The sequence below is a fragment of the Lontra canadensis genome, unplaced genomic scaffold (genome assembly GCF_010015895.1).
Source record: "Lontra canadensis isolate GAN:19392208 unplaced genomic scaffold, GSC_riverotter_1.0 scaffold88, whole genome shotgun sequence".
In the NCBI taxonomy this organism is placed as follows: Eukaryota; Metazoa; Chordata; class Mammalia; order Carnivora; family Mustelidae; genus Lontra; species Lontra canadensis.
In genome coordinates this window covers 8,407,640-8,429,358 of record NW_022631082.1, presented here as the reverse complement: position 1 = coordinate 8,429,358, position 21,719 = coordinate 8,407,640, and the positions used below count along the sequence as shown (strand labels likewise).

At 39.5% G+C, this 21,719-nt stretch overlaps 1 protein-coding gene across 1 annotated transcript; it reads left to right on the top strand.

The window, feature by feature from the left end:
- Positions 1–15,299: 15,299 nt before the first annotated feature.
- Positions 15,300–16,232, top strand: LOC116882863 (olfactory receptor 7A17-like). The gene has a single exon (XM_032883488.1). The coding sequence runs from the start codon at positions 15,300–15,302 to the stop codon at positions 16,230–16,232; it is 933 nt and encodes a 310-aa protein (XP_032739379.1).
- The last annotated feature ends 5,487 nt before the right edge of the window (positions 16,233–21,719 follow it).

Here is a 21,719-nt window from a genome sequence, read left to right as displayed (position 1 = left end):
TAGGGCCAGGGGCTTAAGTTCCCAGACCCAGAACACCCTCCCCTGGCGCTGAGCCAGAGAGAGTGTGGCGGAGAAACCAGGTCTTGGTCCCTGAGCCACCAATACGCCCAAGAACGCGTGGGGTCCAGCTCCTGTGAGGGGCTGGGAAACTCGCCATATGGGGTCCACCATGCTACAGAGCCTGAGACGTGCACACCCTTTACCCTCCCCAAGAGATATGCGCGAAGGCCCAGCTGAGAGCTCTTAGACCCCCTCCATTGTATCAGAGCCTGAGATGCATGCACACCCCAAACCCTCCCCTGAGAGAGATGCACGAAGACCCAGCCTAGTGCTCTCAGACCCGCACCCTGCTATCAGAGCCTGAGACTCGTGCATGACCCACAATCTCCCCTGAGAGAGGTGCACGCAAGCCTGGTGCTCTTAGACCCAGAAAGACAAGGCACTCCCAGACAGGGCCAGCTGGAAATAATCAGTTTGCAATCGCTGCTTGGAACCTCTCTGGCGGTCTGGAGCTGCCCAGAAAGCCACGGCTGCCATGGTTTTGAGTACAACCAAAAAATCCTGCATCCCCAGGGACGGCGACTCGGAACCTGCTCTGCCAGTGGCCAAGGGGGAATTTAAATGGGCTCTGCAGCACCCACAGGGCAGCAGACTGAAGCTTCTATCTGAAAGGGATGTCAGGGTGCAGTTTGCTTTCCTCTAAACCTACAAAAACCATCAAAAGCAGTCAAGGAGAGAGAAAAAAAAAAGTGAACAAACATAAAAACCTCCAGAGAACAAAAGCCTGAAAAAACCAGTTTCCTCAGAGCCCACCCACTTGAGGGGGGTGGGAGGACTTAACTCAGGGAACATCATTGACTGAAAACCCACGTGGCAGGCCCCTCCCCCAGAAAACCAACCAGGAAAGAAAAAAATAAAAGACTACAAGAGAACAACCACCACTACTTCATAGAACAATTTTTATTTTTTAACTCATTCTCACTATTCTGGTACATTTTTTTGTATAGATAATTTTTTAACCTATTTACCATCACAGTGAGATGTCCAGTACATCAAATTCCATAATAACCTTCTAACATGAACTTTTTGATATATATACCTGTGCTTTTCTCTTGCATTTCTTTTTTTTTAATTTTAGTTTAGTTTAGTCTAGTTTATTCCGTTTTTACTTTTATTTTCTAATATTCATATAGAGTTAATCTTCAAGGTAATCCCCTTTCCCCAATCAATGCTACCCCTATAGGTAAACCAATTTTTAATCCCTCTTTATCTTAGGAAAGTTGAGTCCTTTAACAAAGATATCAAGATACATCCAGGAAGAATCAAAACAACGTTCCTTACCCACACTGAGAATTTATAACCACTCTCCCATCTTTTTCTTCCGCCAGTGTTTCTGTGTTTTTGTGCTTGTCCTGATAGTATAGAAATCTTATACTTGAGGTTCTTTTTGATGAGGTTCTTCCTTTATTTGCATATATATATATATGTATATATATATATATGTATATATATATATATACATATATATATATATATACATATATATATATGGTCATATACTTTTATCAGTCTTTTTGTTTCTTCGTTTTTGTTTGTATACTTCAACAATCTTACCTTGGGGCCCATTTGGGCTGAACCTTCTCTTTTATCATCCTTTTTTTTTTTCCTGTCTCTCTCTCTCTCTTTTTTTTTTCTTTTCTATTTTCCCTCGTTTGGGTGGGGAACCCTGATTGCTCAGAAGCATTACAGGGTGCACCTTGACTGCACCACGGTCGATATATCCAGCTACAACCATTCAGACATCTCTCACCAAAATGACTAGGAGGAGGAATGCCCAACAGAAGAAAAATACAGAGGATGGGCCTTCTGCAACAGAGCTATCGGCTATCAACATAGACAATATGGTGGAAAGAGAATTCAGGCTAACAATTATCCAGGCAATAGCTAGGTTGGAGAAAGCCATGGATGACCAAACGGAATTGATTAGGGCAAAAGTGAAAGTGACCAGGGATGATGTTCACAATGTTAGGGCAGAGCTGAAAGCTACCAGGGATGAGGTTCACAATGCTCTCAATGAGTTCCAATCTATTCTAAATTCTCTCAAAGCTAGGGTAACTGAGACAGAAGAGAGAATTAATGATCTGGAGGACAAACAGAGAGAAAGGATCAAGAGGAAGCCTGGAACAAACAGCTTGGAAGCCACAAAAACAGAATCAGGGAAACAAATGACGCCATGAAACAATCCAACGTCGGAATTATTGGAATCCCTGAAGGGGAGGAGAAAGAAAGAAGTCTAGAAGATATAGTGGAACAAGTTCTTCATGAAAATTTTCCCAATCTCGCAAATGGAACCAGCATTCATGTACTAGAGGCGAACAATCTCCACCCGAGATTATAGATTCCAAAAATACATTCAAGTCACCTCGTAGTCAAATTGAGAAATCATAACTGTAGATATAAACTCTTGAAAGCCACTAGGACAAAGAGGCTCCTTACTTATAGAGGAAAGCCCATCAGAACAATGTCAGACCTGTCCACAGAGACCTGGCAAGCCAGAAAGGGCTGGCAAGATATTTTCAGGGAACTAAATGAGAAGAACATGCAGACAAGAATACTTTATCCAGCAAGACTGACATTCAAAATGGATGGAGAGATAAAGAGTTTCCAGGACCAGCAAGGCTTAAAAGACTATGCAACCATCAAGCCGACACTACATGAAATATTAAGGGGGGGTTCTATAAAAGGGAAAAATCCTAAGAATAGCATTGAACAGAAATATAGAGACAATCTACAGAAAGAAAGACTTTAAAGGTAACACGATGTCCATTAAAACGTATCTATCAGGTAACGTGAGGCCCCCATTTTATTTCGGTTTTTCAACATTTCCTTAGCGATTCAGGGTCTCTTTGATTCCATACAAATTTTAGGATTATTTGCTCCAGCTCCTTGAAAAATACTGGTGGAATTTTGATCAGAATGGCATTAAAAGTATAGAATACTCTAGGCAGTATAGACATTTTAACAATGTTTATTCTTCCAATCCAAGAGCATGGAATGGTCTTCCATCTTTTTGTGTCTTCTTCAATTTCTTTCCTGGGTGTTCTGTAGTTCCTCGAGTACAGATCCTTTACCTCTTTGGTTAGGTTTATACCCACGTATCTTATGGTTCTTGGTGCTATAGTAAAGGGAATCGATTCTCTAATTTCCCTTTCCGTATTTTCATTGTTCGTGTCTAAGAAAGCCACTGATTTCTGTACATTGACTTTGTATCCTGCCACATTGCTGAATTGCTGTATGAGTTCTAGTAGTTTTGTGGGGGAGTCTTTTGGGTTTTCCATATAAAGAATCATGTCATCTGCAAAGAGAGAGAATTTGACTTCTTCATTGCCAATTTGGATACCTTTTATTTCTCTTTGTTGTCTGATTGCTGTTGCTAGGACTTCTAATACTATGCTGAACAAGAGTGGTGAGAGTGGGCATCCTTGTCGTGTTGCTGATCTCAACGGGAAGGCTGCAAGCTTTTTCCCATTGAGGATGATATTTGTTGTGGGTCTTTCATAGATAGATTTTAGGAAGTTCAGGAATCTTCTCTCTATCCTTATACTTTGAAGTATTTTAATCAGGAACTGATGCTGGATTTCCCTATGACACTGCAATTGCACTACTGGTATTTACCCCAAGGGTACAGATGGATTGAAAAGAAGGGCCATCTTTACCTCAACGTTTATAGCAGCAATGGCCACGGTCACCAAACTGTGGAAAGAACCAAGATGCCCTTCAAGGGAAGAATGGATAAGAAAGATGTGGTCCAGATGGCCCTTCTTTTCACTACATCTGTATCTTTGGGATAAATACCCAGTGGTGCAATTGCAGGGTCATAGGGAAGCTCTATTTTTAATTTCTTGAGGAATCTCCACACTGTACTCCAAGGGCCATCTGTACCCCAATGTTTATAGCAGCAATTACCACAGTTGCCAATCTGTGGAAATAAACAAGATGCCCTTCAACGGATGAATGGATAAGGAACATGAGGTCCATATACACTATTCAGTATTATGCCTCCGTCAGAAAGGATGAATACCCAACTTTTGTAGCAACATGGACAGGACTGGAAGAGATTATGCTGAGTGAAATAAGTCAAGCAAAGAAAGTCAATTATCATATGGTTTCACTTATTTGTGGAGCATAACAAATAACATGGAGGACAAGGGGAGATGGAGAGGAGAAGTGAGTAGAAGGAAATTGGAAGGGGATGTGAACCATGAGAGACTATGGACTCTGAAAAACAACTGGAGGGCTTTGAAGGGGCATGAGGTGGGAGGTTGGGGGGATCCAGGTGGTGGGTATTGTAGAGGGCATGGATTGCATGTAGCACTGGGTGTGGTGCAAAAATAATGAATACTGTTACACTGAAAAAATAAAAAAATTTTTAAAAAGTCTGTTGCAAAGAGTAGTTGAGGAACTGAGTATTTATGGGCAATTTAATAAAGGAATTTTAAAAAATGCTTCAAAGTATAGGGATAGAGGGAACATTCCTGAACTTCATAAAATCTATCTATGAAAGACCCACAGCAAATATCATCCTCAATGGGAAAAAGCTTGCAGCCTTCCCATTTGAGATCAGGAACACGACAAGGATGCCCACTCTCACCACTCTTGTTCAACATAGTATTAGAAGTCCTAGCAACAGCAATCAGACAACAAAGAGAAATAAAAGGTATCCAAATTGGCAATGAAGAAGTCAAACTCTCTCTCTTTGCAGATGACATGATTCTTTATATGGATAACCCAAAAGACTCCACCCCCAAACTACTAGAACTCATACAGCAATTCAGCAACGTGGCAGGATACAAAGTCAATGTACAGAAATCAGTGGCTTTCTTAGACACGAACAATGAAAATACAGAAAGGGAAATTAGAGAATCGATTCCCTTTACTATAGCACCAAGAACCATAAGATACGTGGGTATAAACCTAACCAAAGAGGTAAAGGATCTGTACTCGAGGAACTACAGAACACCCAGGAAAGAAATTGAAGAAGACACAAAAAGATGGAAGACCATTCCATGCTCTTGGATCAGAAGAATAAACATTGTTAAAATATTTATACTGCCTAGAACAATTTGTACTTTTAATGCCATTCTGATCAATATTCCACCGGTATTTTTCAAAGAGCTGGAGCAAATAATCCAAAAATTTGTATGGAATCAGAAGAGACCCCGAATCACTAAGGAAATGCTGGCAAACAAAAATTCAACTGGGGGCATCACGTTCCTTGATTTCAAGCTTTACTACAAAGCTGTGATCACCAAGACAGCATGGTACTGGCATAAAAACATACACATAGACCAGTGGAACATAGTAGAGAGCCCAGGTGTGGACCCTCAACTCTATGGTCAAATAATCTTCGACAAAGCAGGAAACAATATATAGTGTAAACAGATAATCTCTTCAATAAATGCTTCTGGGAAAACTGGACAGCTATTTGTAGAAGAATGAAAATCCACCATTCTCTTACACCGTACACAAAGATAAACTCAAAATGGATAAAAGACCTCAACATGAGACAGGAATCTATCAGAATCCTAAAGGAGAACACAGGCAGTAACCTCTTCGATATCAGCCACAGCAACTTCTTCCAGGATATATCTCCAAAAGCAAAGGAAACAAAAGTGAAAATGAACTTTGGGGACTTCATCAACATCAAAACTTCTGCACAGCAAAGGAAACAGTCAACAAAACAAAGAGGCAACCCACAGAATGGGAGAAGATATTTGCAAATGACAGTACAGACAAAAGTTTGATATCCAGGATCTATAAAGAACTCCTCAAACTCAACACACACAAAACAGATAATCATGTCAAAATATGGGCAGAAGATATGAACAGAATCTTCTGCAATGAAGTCATATGGCTCTCAGACACATGAAAAAATGTTCATCATCACTAGCCATCAGGGAGATTCAAATTAAAACCACATTGAGATACCACCTTACACCACTTAGAATGGCCAAAATTAGCAAGACAGGAAACAACATGTGTTGGAGGGGATGTGGAGAAAGGGGAACCCTCTTCCACTGTTGGTGGGAATGCAATTTGGTGAAGCCACTTTGGAGAACAGTGTGGACATTCCTCAAGAAATTAGAAATAGAGCTTCCCTATGACCCTGCAATTGCACTACTGGGTATTTACCCCAAAGATACAGATGGAGTGAAAAGAAGGGCCATCTGCACCCCAATGTTTATAGCAGCAATGGCCACGGTCGCCAAACTGTGGAAAGGACCAAGATGCCCTTCAATGGACGAATGGATAAGGAAGATGTGGTCCATATACACTATGGAGTATTATGCCTCCATCAGAAAGGATGGATCCCCAACTTTTGTAGCAACAGGGACAGGACTGGAAGAGATTGTGTTGAGTGAAATAGGTCAAGCAGAGAGAGTCAATTTTCATATGGTTTCACTTATTTGTGTAGCATAACAAATAGCATGGAGAACAAGGGGAGATGGAGAGGAGAAGTGAGTTGAGGGAAATTGGAATGGGAGGTGAACCATGAGAGACTATAGACTCTGAAAAACAATCTGATGGTTTTGAAGGGGTGGGGGTTGGGAGGTTGGGGGAACCAGGTGGTGGGTATTTTAGAGGGCAGGGATTTCATGGAGCACTTGGTGTGGTGCAAAAACAATGAATACTGTTAGGCTGAAAAGAAATAAAAAATTAAAAAAATAAAAACTTCCAGGACAAACAAAAACTAAAAGAGTTTGCCAACACCAAACCAGCACTACAGGAAATATTGAATGGTGTCCTTTAAGCAAAGAGAGAGCCTAAATGTAATGAGAAGGAATAGAGAAAATATACAGTAACATACAGGCAATACAATGGCACTAAATTCATATATTTCAATAATTATCCTGAATGTAAATGTACTAAATGCCCCAATCAAAAGACCCAAGGTATCAGAATGGATAAAAAAATAAGACCCATCAATATCTGTCTACAGGAAACTCATTTTAGACCCAAAGATACCTCCAGATTTAAAGTGAGGGAAATGGGGAGGAGAAGTGAATTGGAGCAAATCGGCGGGGGAGATGAACCATGAGAGACTGTGGACTCTGAGAAACAAACTGAGGGCTTTGGAGGGGAGAGGTGTAGGGGGTTGGGTGAGCCTGGTGGTGGGTATTATGGAGCGCATGTATTGCATGGAACACTGGTACAAAAAACAATGAATGTTGGTACACTGAAAAGAAATTTTAAAAATAAATAAAAATTTTAAAAATAGTAAGTTATTTGCCTAAAAGATAAAAATAAAGTGAGGGAGTAGAAAATAATTTCCCATGCTAATGAACATTCAAAGTAAGGTGAGGTGGCAATCCTTATATCAGAAAAATTGGATTTTAAGGGAAAGACTATAATAAGAGATGAGGAAGGACACTATATCATACTTAAAGGGTCTATCTTACAAGAAGATTTACCGATTTTAAATATCTACGCCCCTAACATGGGAGCAGCCAACTATATAAACCAATTAATAACAAAATCAAAGAAACACATTGACAGTAATACAATAATAGTAGGAGAGTTTTATACCCCCTTCCCTGAAATGGACAGATCATCTAAGCAAAGATCAACAAGGAAATAAAGGCTTTGAAGTACACACTGGACCAGATGGGCCTCACAGTTATATTCAGAACATTCCATCCCAAAGCAACAGAATACACACTTTTCTCTAGTGCACATGGAACATTCTCCAGAATAGATCACATCCTGGGTTGCAAATGAGACCAGTTTGATACTGGTCTCAGCCAGTAGAAAAGATTGGGATCATTCACTGCATATTTTCAGACCACAGTTCTCTGAAACTAGAACTCAATGACAGGAGGAAAGTTGGAAAGAACTTAAATACGTGGAGGCTAAAGAGCATCTTACTAAAGAAAGAATGGGTCAATCAGGAAATTAAAGAATTTTAAAAAAATCATGGAAACAAGTGAAATGAAAACACAGCTATTCAAAATCTCTGGGATGCATGAAAGGCAGTCCAGAGACAAAAGTATGTAGCAATTCAAGACTTTTTTAATTTTATTATCTTTTATTTGGATCCTTGATTACTATAGATATATCGATAGTTTTTCTCTTAATTCAAGCCTTTATCAAGAAACAAGAAAGGTCTCAAAAATACAACCTAACTCTACACCTAAAGGAGCTGAGAAAGAACAGCAAATAAAGCCTAAGCCTAGCAGGAAAAGAGAAATAATAAAGATCAGAGCAGAAATAAATGAAATAGAAACTAAAAGAACAGTAGAAGTGATCAACAAAACTAGGATCAGTTTCTTTGAAAGAATTATTTAATTTATTTTCTACTTAATTTAGACATGCTTGCTTTCATTTTATTTATGTATTTATTTATTTATTTTTCTTTCAAGAGTTTACTTAAATTCAAGTTAGTTCAAGAATAGTGTAATATTAGTGTCAGAGGTAGAATTTAGTGATTCATCACTTACATACACCACCCGCTGCTCATCACAACAAGTGCCTTCCTTAATAACTATCACCCAGTTACCCCATTCCCCACCCACATCCCTCCATCACCCCTCAGTTTGTTTTCCATAATCAAGAGTCTCTTATGTTTTGCCTCCCTGTTTTTACCTCATTTTATTTTTCCTTCCCTTCCTCTATGTTCATCTGTTATTTTTCTTAAATTCCACCTATTAGTGAAATCATATGATATTTGCAACCGTGAAGATGAAACTAGAGTGTATTATACTTAATGCGGGCTCTCTAAATAGAAATTGCCCTTACCTGGGGCGCCTGGGTGGCTCAGTGGGTTAAAGCCTCTGCCTTCAGCTCAGGTCATGATCCCAGGGTCCTGGGATCGAGCCCCACATTGGCTCTCTGCACTGTGGGCAGTTTGCTTCCTCCTCTCTCTCTCTGCCTGCCTCTCTGCCTACTTGTGATCTCTGTCTGTCAAATAAATAAATAAAATCTTTTAAATAAAGAGGAAGAAATTGCCCTTACCTAAGAGAGACTGATGAATGAATTCAAAGGCTTCAATTCAGTTTCCTCAAATAATTTTATGACTATGTCAATATGAGATTCCTCCTGCTGCTGTAAAACATCTCCCACACCAGTTGCTGAGAACACACACGTGCTCTTGCACTTCTGGAGGCAGAAGCTTGGAAGGAGTCTCATCAGGCTAATAGCAAGATGTCGGCAGGTTTGAGCTCCTTCTCAAGGCTCAAGGGAGAATCTGTTTCGTTTCCAATTCCAGTATCTCTTGCTGACCACCTACCTACTTTCCTGGGATCCTGGCTCTTCCTCAACCTTCAGAGCCAGCAGGGCAACATTTTCAAAGTCTCTCTGACACCACCTCTTTCATCTCCCTCAACATTTGGAGGACCATTTTGATTACCTTAGCCCCACCCTTACAATTATTTCTGACCTTTTTATCTTAATGGCAGCTGATTAGCCACCCTGTACAATCTGTTATCATAACACTTCTTTGCTATAAAAAATAACACATAACAAAACTAGGGATTAAAAGGTGAGGGGACCTGTATTTGAAAGTCTTCTTCAGTTTACTACTACAAAATCTTTTTCATAATTTTCTTATTTTGGTCACTTATAAAAGCAAGAAACACAGAATTTATATAGCCTCAAGAATGAGTGAACACACGATTCCTTCAAATTTCATTCAATGACAATATTTGGTTAAAAGACTTAAAATTCCCTACACCATCTCTAATGCAGGATCACAGCCTTGCTAATCAAAGAGTGGTCCACACAACAGGGCCTGCACATCAACATCTCCCAGCATCTTGCTAGACATGCAGAATCACTGGGCCTCCCAGAACCTGTGATCAGATTCTATATCTGTAGTGGGATCTGTGTGGATTCAGAGGCACATTTATGCAGGTATAGATGGATTTCTCACCATTAATGGTTGACATTGATGCAGTTATAGATGGATTTCTCACCATTAATGGTTGACATTTGTGGCAGGATATGTTGGGGATTCTTTCCTTCATATTGTAGATGTTCAGCAACATCTTTTCAGGTATCATCAGTAGTAACCTGGGGAAAATTCATTTCTGGTTGAGAACCACTGCCCCAGAGCTTGAGAACTAGAAGTATCCTGAGAGAATGACACTCAAGACCTACAGCATACTTTGATATTAAATTACACAGATCACTAGGCAGCACCAAGCACTATTTCTACAATGTAGATTGGAGTTCTTAAGTGTACTTCTGCAGAGATAAGATGATTATAAAAATTAAATCAAAGAATCCCTATGAGATGTGAAGCTCATAAGATCTAAATACATCTGTTATAATAAACAACCATTTTATAATAAGAGCCTAAACCACAGCTTTTAACTTGTATAAAGTAAAGATTCCCCATTATAACAGCAAATGTGTCTGAAAGCCAATCTGTATAGTGGTCAACGTTCATTATCAGAAGAATCCACTTCTCTCCTTTATTGAAAAGAAGAATAGACCATGTTGGGAGTTGCAGGGCTGGGTCCTCACCACAACACAATGCTTTGAAGATAAAGAGACCTAATCTAGGTGGGTTCCAGACTTGAAGAAAACTCTAAGTCAGAGATGAGATAAGGTGCTAGAAGATTCACACATCCAGAAGCGGGGGTGGGGGGGTGGGGAGGGGAGTAAGGTCATCTAAAATCAGCAAAACAAAAAGAACCAGATTCACCTGATATCTAACCTAGTCTTTTGGGAATGAAGACTCATTAGGAAAGCATCCTTTTCTGCCCAGAGGAATTTTCCACAGGGGAATCATTTGCTTAGAGTTTGGAATCACAAGAGTGAAATGTGCCTAATGAGCAGATACAGGGAGCTGTAAATACCTCCTCATCTCCAGTCCATCAGCCTGTGCAGTTTTGGATAGAAAGGGCCATGCATTTTGTCTGTCTGTTCTGAGTCCTTATTCTGGCTGGGGGCCTATTGTTTCACTCCTTCCTGCTGTCTCAGCGGAGGAAAGAGATTTTGTCCCTGTCATCTGTCATCCAGGGAGGAATTCAGACTTCCCCAAAGACACCTTCCTGTCTGATACCCCAGCCAGGTGAGTCCAACATCCCAGTGGAACATGGGTAACAGGGGCAGAGAGAATGGAAGACAGGAAAATTGGCCCATCATCACCTGAGAGCCAATTCAACTTAGTCCAGATCAAATGATCACTGTGTTTATTTGTTTGCTTGCTTAAGTAATTAATGTATTATTAATGCTAATATCAATTTCACAAAGTGACTCCTACTCACACTTTTAAGGTCTTTCATATTTTTTACTAATAAATTGCTATTATATCAATGCTAGAAAAAGTATGTTGATATTGTTACACTCAATGTGTGGTTCTAATCAGCTGTGATTTTGTCCCCTGGGGAATCATTGATCACTGTCTGGAGCCAGCTTTGTCTGTCACACTAGAGGGGTGTGCATGAAGGCCAAAGATACCCTAAACACCCTAGAATGCACAGAACATCCCTCACCCCAGGGCTGGCTCTGACCAGAATGTCCATGACTCTGAGACAGAGAAACCCAGAGGTAAATAATATTAGTATTGGATCACAGCTGCCTTCAGGTTCTGCCTTCAATCTTCTAATGCTTTTCTGCCATGAAATTCAGAGTAAATCCTTGGCTACCAGTTTAAAATTTCCAACCACAAACAATGTAACAGCTCTGTGTTTTTTTTTCCCCACCAGGTTGCTGGTGATAGAGATATTTCTTGTTGTTTTCTTAAACTGTCCCTCAGTATCAGCACACATTATATATTTGATGACCATTCTGATTGGCCTTTATTATGCATCCCCATATATTACTCTACTCCACCTTTTTTTTCTTTTTTGCAGTTACTAGGATTTCAGATGATTTCCTCAGATCATTTCTTCTGAGTTGACTTTTGAAACATACTTTCACCAAAATATTTTTGTTGTTGTTGTTGTTGTATTTTATTTTTTTATTATGTTATGTTAGTCACTATACAGTACATTATTAGTTTTTGATGTAGTGTTTCATGATACATTGTTTGCATACAACACCCAGTACTCCATACAATCCATGCCCTTCTTAATAGCCATTACCAGGCTCACCCAGCTCCCCACAGCCCTCCCTTCTAAAACCCTCATTTGTTTCCCAGAGTCCATAGTCTCTCGTGGTTCACCTCCCAGTCTGATTTCTCCCCCTTCATTTTTACCTTCCCTCTCCTAATGTCCTCCAGGCTATTCCTAATATTCCACAAATAAGTGAAACTATATGACAATTGACTTACTCTGCTTGACTTATTTCACTTAGCATAATCTCCTCCAGCCCATGTTGATATAAAAGTTGGGTATTCATACTTTTGGATGACTGAGTAATATTCCATTGTGTATATGGACAACATCTTCTTTATTCATTCATCTGTTGAAGGGCATCTTGGCTCTTTCTACAGTTTGGCTATTGTGTACATTGCTACTATGAACATAAAGGTGCATATGGTCTTTCTTTTCACTACATCTGTATCTTTGGGGTAAATACCCCGTAGGGCAGTTACTGGGTCATAGGGTAGCTCAACTTTTAATTTTTTGAGGAAACTTCACACTGATTTTCAAACTGGATGCACCACCTTGCATTCCCACCAACAGTGTAAGAGGGTTCCCCCTTCTCTACATCCTCTCCAACATTTATTGCTTCTTGCCCTGTCGATTTTTACCATTCTAAGTCACCAAAACATTATAAATCTTATTTAAATTTTCTTATCTTCTTGCTTTTGGGTTTCTTACTTTATTTAAGTGATGCTTCCCACCTGTAAATTTCATATGTAGTTTTCCTGATATGCTACCATATTGTATGGTTACACTTACACTGGGTTCATAAACTCCCCAAATTTGGTGAAATGTCTGATGGAGGGGATCAATTTCATATTCCTCCAGGTAGATGTCCCTCTATACCAGCTTTTATTTAGTAATTCAACCTTTTCCAACAAAACCAAAATACAACCTTGCCACAGGGTAAATATCCTTATACATTAAGATCTAATATCTTGACTGATTTATCAAATAAAACCTGAGCATCTGACTTGGGCCAGAACACTCTAGGAACATTAAATTTTGTATTATTTTATGTCTAGGCCTTGTCCAATTTAATTATTAATCATTAATTACTGCTATTTGTTGCCATCACTAATTTTTGTTATTTATTTATCTATCTATCTATCTATTTCAGTTCATTTTGATTTTTCATAGAATTTGGCTTACAGCAGTTGTTTTAAAACTATTCATTCTAACATGATTTTGTAATTCCTTCATTCTTTTCATTTTAACTTTTCATATCCTTACATCTTTTTAATTTAAACATATATTTCACCAAGATAACTTGGTGAAAAAAAGAAAATGAACCAAGAAGCTGAAGTCCCTTCTCTTTTGGATGTTTCATTACAGTGAGGACAGAGTACAATGAAATAAATGTGTGTAATCATATGGCATCATCATATGAAGCAAGTTATTTAGTAAAAGGGATAGACTGTAATAGTGTGGGCAGGATTATAGAGCATAGTCTGGGGACACCTTTGCATGTGGTATGAAATCCAGAATGAGGATTAGAGTGTGCCCATTGAATTTGTCAAAAAGAGATTAATACCCAAAGCCCAAGAATATCAATGCAAAGATATAAGAGAATGGAGAAAGGGATAATCTCATCGTCTGTCATACCATAGAAATGAATCAGTCAAATAATGGTACAGGAGGGACAGAAAAAATAAGTCTTCTATGCTTGATACAAAAACGTCCACTTTTTATTGCATTGTGAATACTTCCTTTTGTCAAGTTTTGGTTTATCCATTTGCTCATTTGTCTTAGATGTATAATAGGAATAGATAGATAGATAGATAGATAGATATAGATATGTTAATATCTACATATATTTATATTTTATCGATATAGTTTTGTGTGAATACATTATAAATACATCACTAAGTGTCTTTTGAACAAGTTTGTTCTGTTCTCTTGTTAGTGCTGGACATTGGGAGATGTAATCAGGGGTAAGGAAGCTTCCAGAATCAAGGGGGCTTTTTCTTCCTCAGAGTCTCTCAGGGACCACCTGAGCTTATTAAATCATTCTTCTCCCTCGTTCATTTCACCCCCTCTCCATCTCACTCTCTGTCTTTCTGTTTATTCACCAGATTTTTTATGTTTGTGTAAATCACAGCAGAAAATGGCTATCCCAATATGGAGCCTACAGTTTATTTCCTCATGGAAGACTTAAGAATTGGCATTTCTGGACTTTGCAGGGGAAAGATTAATGACCTATCCTTCTTGGGCTGGATCCATTGGTGGGGACTGAAAAAGGGGAATAACACAATCCAAGAGTCATGGTGTCCTGCATGTGTGTGACTTACCAAGAGTGAGCAGTCCCCACAACAGGGTCCCAGGACTCATAAATCCCAAGGTGACACAACACAGGGCCCAGAACTTGATCAAGAGAGATTACTAAGAAGGGGATGTGTTTCAGTTCAGGGGATGCCTTTGCAACATGATGAATACAACGTGAGAGGCAGTGTGGACAAGGAAGTCCCTGTAACTAGAGGTTTCAGAGGTAGCAGAGAGGCCACTTCCTCCCTTAGCATGTCTGATGCCATCTGTTCTCAGTCTCCCTCCTGTTCATTTCCCTTGCAGCACTAGCTTGGCTTCTTTTACATGAGCATTGGAAACAAGTACCTTCCTCAGGGCCTTTGTACTGGACATTCCCTCTGCTGGGCACACACTTCCACACATAACCCTGCATCAATCTTTGTCTTAATTGAGTTCTGTGTTCTGGTGTCACCTTGTTTGCAGAATTAGCCTAAATCCCCACAAAAAATATGATGTCCAACTGTCTGTCAGCTTTATACCTGTTTTCCTTTTCTTTCTAGCACCCCTCATCATCTGCAAAGTTATGTAAGTCTCTTATTGCTTATACATTCTTTCTACAACACTGTAGGGACTTTTGTTCTTTAGCACCCTATGCTCATTGCTTAGGTATTGCTTGAAACACGGTCAGCAGTCAATTTATATTCCTAAGATACTTTAAGAATTTCCTAGTAACCCTATAAAATATATGAGTTCTTAGGGAAGAAACTGATTGAGAAACAACTATATCACACATGACACAGGGAATACCTCAAAGGGGGCCATATCCATGCACAAAATATTAAAGTAAATTCCTGGACTGCAAAGTATAAAAAGTAACATTTCAAATCTGTGAGTAAAAAAAAAAAAAAAAAAAAAAAAGTCTGTCATGTTGTTTCCTTCTTTCCCAAAAGTCACCTCCACCACATGGAACAAGGAAATGATACACAAATTCCAGAGTTTCTTCTTCTGGGATTATCAGAGGACCAAGAACTGCAGCCCCTCATATTTGGGCTTTTCATCTCCATGTACCTGATCACTGTGTTTGGAAACCTGGTCCTCATCCTAGCTGTCAGCATAGACCCCAAACTCTACACACCCATGTACTTCTTTCTGGCCAACTTGTCCTTTGTAGACATCTGTTTCACCTCTACCACTCTTCCCAAGATGCTGTGGAACATCCAGACTCAGAGCAAAGTCATAACCTATGCAGGCTGTGTTACTCAAATGTACTTTTTAATGATCTTTTCAGTTTTGGACATCTACCTCCTTGCTGTGATGTCCTATGACCGCTTTGTAGCCATCTGTCACCCCCTGCACTACACAGTCATCATGAACCCCCGGCTCTGTGGACTGCTTGTTCTGGGGTCCTGGATCATAAGTGTCTTGCATTCCTTCTTACAAATATCAATGGTGTTGCAGCTGTCCTTCTGTACAGAGGTGGAAATCCCCCACTTTTTCTGTGAACTCAATCAGATGATCCAACTTGCTTGTTCTGACACTTTCCTTAATAACATGGTGATGTATTTTGCAGCTGTCCTGCTGGTTGGTGTTCCCCTTGCTGGGATCCTTTACTCTTACTCTAAGATTGTTTCCTCCATACTTAGGATCTCATCAGCCCAGGGGAAGTATAAAGCATTTTCCACCTGTGCATCTCACCTCTCAGTTGTCTCCTTATTTTTTTGTACAAGCCTAGGAGTGTACCTTAGCTCTGCTGCCACCCAGAGCTCCCATTCAAGTGCAGTAGCCTCAGTGATGTACACGGTGGTCACACCCATGCTGAACCCCTTCATCTACAGCCTTAGGAACAAAGATATAACAAGGGCTCTGAAAAGAATGGGGACTAAGGAGGGCACTTGATGTAATGAGCCCTGGGTGTTATATGCAACTAATGAACCACAAATTCTACCCCTGAAACTCACAAGACACTGTATGTTAAATAACTTGAAATTAAATTAAAAAAAAAACTATCATTGGGGTTCCAGCGATGTGAGGGCCAACTATTCTGGGGCTAAAGAAGCATCCATGATTGCAGGGTTCACGGTCTCAGAGCCAAGAACTGCTATTCCTTGAACAGGCTGTGGGGGTAGAATCTGTTCCTTCTACATGTGGTTAAGGAAATCACTTTGTCTGTGTTCCCCTTTGTCTGTATCTTAAATGGCACAAGTTATATTCTTAAAACTAATATCATTTCAAATGACTTACACCATGTAATATAAATTTTCCCTAAATTTCCCAAGAATAATCATGAGTTGTATTCTTCTTATGGAAGAAAGTTTACTTGGCCACTCAGCCCTTCACATAACTTTATTGTTGATGAAAATACAAAACTACAGCTTTCCCCTTGACTCTGAGATCTTTTCCATCACAACTTCATGTCTCTTCCTGATAATGTGGACTCTAACACTGCTCCCTTTAAGTCTCAGGCTCCTGATAGGAGTGTTCAGACCAGGAAAGCCCAGGTACTCCCTTGCACCCATGTGCTTGTGGACATTCCCACAGATGCTTCCCTGACCAGAGCTTCTGCTGTGGCTGCACCTGCCCCTGGGTTCTCATTCTGATTTCAAGACATGGCTCAGCATCACCCACAGACAACTCTAACAAAACCAGGTTTATCCCTTATAAATCCTGAAGGACACATGGAACCCCAAAGGTCATTGGGCGAGGTCTCAGAGGTGGAGAGGCATTGAGAGGGAGACTTAGCACTGTCTTTGAGGGATCTGCCATTATTGGGGTCCATGACCAGAGTGGCTAGAGGTTTATGGGTTCACTCATTATTGGAGAATTTTTTATGATTAGAATTCAGCTGCTCAAGAGGAAAAGCAGGGTCACTCATGTGTCAGTATAGACATTATCTAGGGCTTTCTGAAGACGTACTTCATGGCTGGAGCAGTCAGAGTTCTTCTCTGGTAATTGTGTACCACACCTGATAATACGTTTAGTCACCTTTTTTTTTTTTTCTTTGAAATGATTGCCTCATCATCATTAGCCATCAGGGAAATTCAAATCAAAACCAAATTAAGATGCCAACTTACACCAGTTAGAATGGCCAAAATTAATAAGTTAAGAAACAACAAGTGTTGGAGAGGATATGGAGAAAGGGGCGCCCTCTTACACTGTTGGTAGGAATGCAAGTTGGTGCAGTCACTTTGGAAAACAGTGTGGAGATTCCTCAAAAAAAAAAAATAGAGCTACCCTATGACCTTGCAATTGCTTTACTGGGTATTTGCCCCAAAGATACAGATGTAGTTGAAAAGAAGGGTCATAGGTACCCCAATGTTTATAACAGTAATGGCCACAATCACCACAGTATGGAAAGAGACAAGATGTCCTTCAACAGATTAATGGATAAAGAAGATATGGTTCATATATAAAATGGAATATTACAAAGCTATCAGAAAGGATGCATAACCAACTTTTGTGTCAGGACTGGAGGAGATTATGTTGAGTGAGATAAGTCAAGCAGAGAGAATCAATGGTCATATGGTTCACTTACTTGTGGAGAATAAGGAATAGCATGGAGGACATTAGGAGAAGGAAATGAAAAGTGAATTGGGGGAAATCAAAAGGGGAGATGAGCCATGAGAGACTGGACTCTGAAAAAAAAACTGAGGGTTTTGGAAGGGAGGGTATTGGGGGGATGGGTGAGCCTGATGGTAGGTGTTAAGGAGGACATGTATTGCATGGAGCACTGGGTGTGGTACATAAACAATAAATCTTGGAACACTGAGAAAATAAAATATTTTTTTTAAAGAAATGGATGCCTCAAAAATCCAAAGCTTAATGTCAGGCACTTCCTCTAAAACATGCCCCAGTGTTTCTTAATCAGTCTCCTGTTTTTAGTCTATGATTCAGCTCATTTCCAGAGAGCCTACCACAGACCCTGGCAAGCACTTATTAGCAAACATATCTCTCCAGTGGAGTCTACATTGAAAGGCAAATTTGATATAAAAAAAAAGATGGACTTGGTATGTTCTTAGCATTAGGATGACCACAAATATGATGAAGCACAATTTCAAAACACTCCTTTTGTTACTACACAAAATGTTTCTTTTTTTTCTTTTTCTTTCTTTCTTTCTTTTTTAACATCAAAATTCATGTTGTTCATCTACTTATTAGAGTGAGGAAAATTGGTGTCCACAATTGAAGGGATTTATTCATTGAGATGAAGGGTTGGTTAGTTCATTGCATGTTTTATCATTGAATCATCTTCCTGTTTCTACTGAAAATTTACAAAGTTACTTGGTAATATGGCTCTTCCATTTAATAATTCCATTCCTAATATTTGTCACAAATGCTAAGAGATGGTGAATGAGCATTATCAGCATCATCCATTTTGTGCCTCCTTCCTACTCAGAAATCTCTTCCACCTGCTTGATCAGAAGATGCTTCACAGGAAGGCTGGATGCCTTGCCGATTGTGTGGTTCAGAGTCAGAAGTTCTGCACCAATCCAAATGTCCTTCATACTGTCCCAGTGACCCAAAAAGGAGCCCGCTTATAGTCACTTGTTTATAATGTTACCAGAAATAAACTTGAATAACAATGATCATGACTGCTCTCCTTAATATCAGATCATAAGCAACAAATAGAATGCAGCACATGTTCTAACTGCCTTAGGTCTGTTCATTTGGATTATTGTGTCAGTCAGCTCTTGCTGTATAACAGGCTGTCCTTGTCAAATGGGATATCATACTGAGGTGGGGTGGCTGAACACAACAGTCAAGAAAGAATTCTTAAGACATTTTATCATGCAAAAATGTGATTTTATTATAGCATAGGGGCAAGTTATATGGGCAGAAAAAGGTGGATCAGGATTCTGAAGAGTAACTGATTTTTCATTTTGGAGTTGTAGAAGGAGAGGGTAGAAATAATATAAGTTTCTATGGAATTTATGCTGAACATGAGGTTTACAGAACCCTGCAGCTTGGACTATTGCCAAGATATGGTTGCTTTTAGTCTATAATAAAACATCAACATGAAGGCAGCCATGATTCCTGGAGGAGTGTCACATTCTCCATGTCTCAGGGATTCATCAGGGGCTGCAGGATGTAAGGAAATTGACTTTTACCTACATTTTCTTGCCTTCATTTTCCTCATCACTAATACATTTACAATCAAATGGCATTATATTCCGTATCTCTGGTGAGTTCCTCATGGGTCTGGAGTCAGGTGTGAAATTCTATGTTGCATTTCTAAGGTTCATCAGTGTTGTATGTAGCTGTAGTGCTCTTCTGTTTCAGCCAATTTATGGCCTTATTGCCACATTTCTATATGTAACGTACTTTTCTATTACAAATTAAATGAACTTATGTGGATTGTTTTACTTTCTTCACACCGTTCCTACATCCATACAACTCTTACTTTCCTTCCCTGTTAAAAGAGCTCTCTCTCAGACCTTCAATGGAGAGTCAGCTACCTATGCTCTAGATCCTACCATTAGCCATGCACCACAGATATCTCCCTACTTTATTAAATCATAGGAGTATAATTACACGCAATAAACTTCATATTTAGAGTGCACAGTTTGGTGAATTAAAGGAGCTACATAAAAATGAAAAAAATGAAGTGATTAGCACAAGTTTCCATTTGTGTATAATTTAAGACAATTCCATAAACCTTACCTGTATTGTTAGGTAATTGTTACTTCCCCAAAGAAGACATACAAATGACTAACAGACACATGAAAAGATGTTCATCATCATTAGCCATCAAGGAAATTTAAATCAAAACCACATTGAGATACCACTTTACACCAGTTAGAATGCCCAAAATTAACAAGACAGTAAACAACAAGTGTTAGAGAGAATGTGAAGAAAGGGGAAAACTCCTACACTTTTGGTGGGAATGCAAATTGGTGCAGCCATGTTGGAAAACAGCGTGGAGATCCCTCAGGCTACCCTAATGACCCTGCAATTGCTCTACTGGGTATTTACCCCAAAGATACAGATGTAGTGAAAAGAAGGGTCATCTGTACCGAAATGGTCGTAGCAGTAATGGCCACAATTGCCGAACTGTGGAAAGAGAAGAGATGCCCTTCAACAAATGAATGGATAAAGACAGTATGGTCCATACATACAATGGAATATTACACAGCCATCAGAAAGGATGAATACCCAACTTTTGTATCAACATGAATGGGACTGGAGGAGAATATGCTGAGTGAAGTAAGTCAAGCAGAGAGAGTCAATTATCACTTGGTTTCACTTACTTGTGGAGGATAAGAGATAATATGGAGGACATTAGGAGAAGGAATGGAAAAGTGAATTGGGGGAGATGAACCATGAGAGACTGTGGACTCTGAGAAACAGACTGAGGGTTTTGGAGGGGAGGGTTTGGGGGTAAGGTTAGGTGAGCCTGGTGGTGGGTATTAAGGAGGAAACATTGCATGGAACACTGGATGTGGTGCCTAAACAATGAATCTTGGAACACTGAAAAAATAAGATTAAAATTTTAAAAAGATAGAGAAAATTGAAAAAAAAATTTCCAGTTACCTGAGCCTCCTTCCTTATTTCTGAAACCAGTGTGGAATACTAAGCAAAACTTGATATGACTGTTGTAAGAATAGAATGAAATACGTGGAAAATAATTTTTTACTCCAAAGAAAACATTCAGGTCGTTGTGGGAATAATGAATGGTTGAATCAATATGAAAAAAAAAGAATTCAAAAATATAGACACAAGGGGCGCCTGGGCGGCTCAGTGGACTAAACCTCTGCCTTTGGCTCAGGTCATGATCTCAGGATCCTGGGATCGAGCCCCACATCCGGCTCTGTGCTCAGCAGGGAGCCTGCTCCCCCCTCTCTCTCTGCCTGCCTCTCTGCCTCCTTGTGATCTTTCTCTGTCAAATAAATAAATAAAATCTTTAAAAAATATAGACACAAAATTATAAATTACAATGGGTGACCTTAATTTTGATCATGAGTTCCTTTCCCATATCACTGTCTCAAAGCCTCATAGACCACACTCACATTTAAGCCAAAAGAATTTGCTGTACCATATGATGGGGCAGAATATCTCCAAATAGATTTTTTTTCTATTTAATGTAGGTTCTTATGGAGGGCATATTTTGTAATAAGCACTGGGTTAAATGCAAATAATGAATCATGGAACATTATATCAAAAGTTAATGATGTACTCTACAGTGGCTAACTGATCATAATTTTTAAAAAGGGAGAAAAAAAATGCACTTGCCCTTGTCCAAGGGAAGCTGATGAGTGAATTGAGAGACTTAAACTCAGTTTCCTTCAATAATGTTATTGACTATGTCCATAGCAGATTCCTCCTGCTTCTGTACAATATCCCCCACAGTAATTGCTTAAAACAAATGCATACATGCTCTTACAGTTC

Excerpts from the sequence above, each read along its gene's own strand:
- LOC116882863 (XM_032883488.1), top strand. The coding sequence starts at position 15,300 with ATGGAACAAGGAAATGATACACAAATTCCAGAGTTTCTTCTTCTGGGA.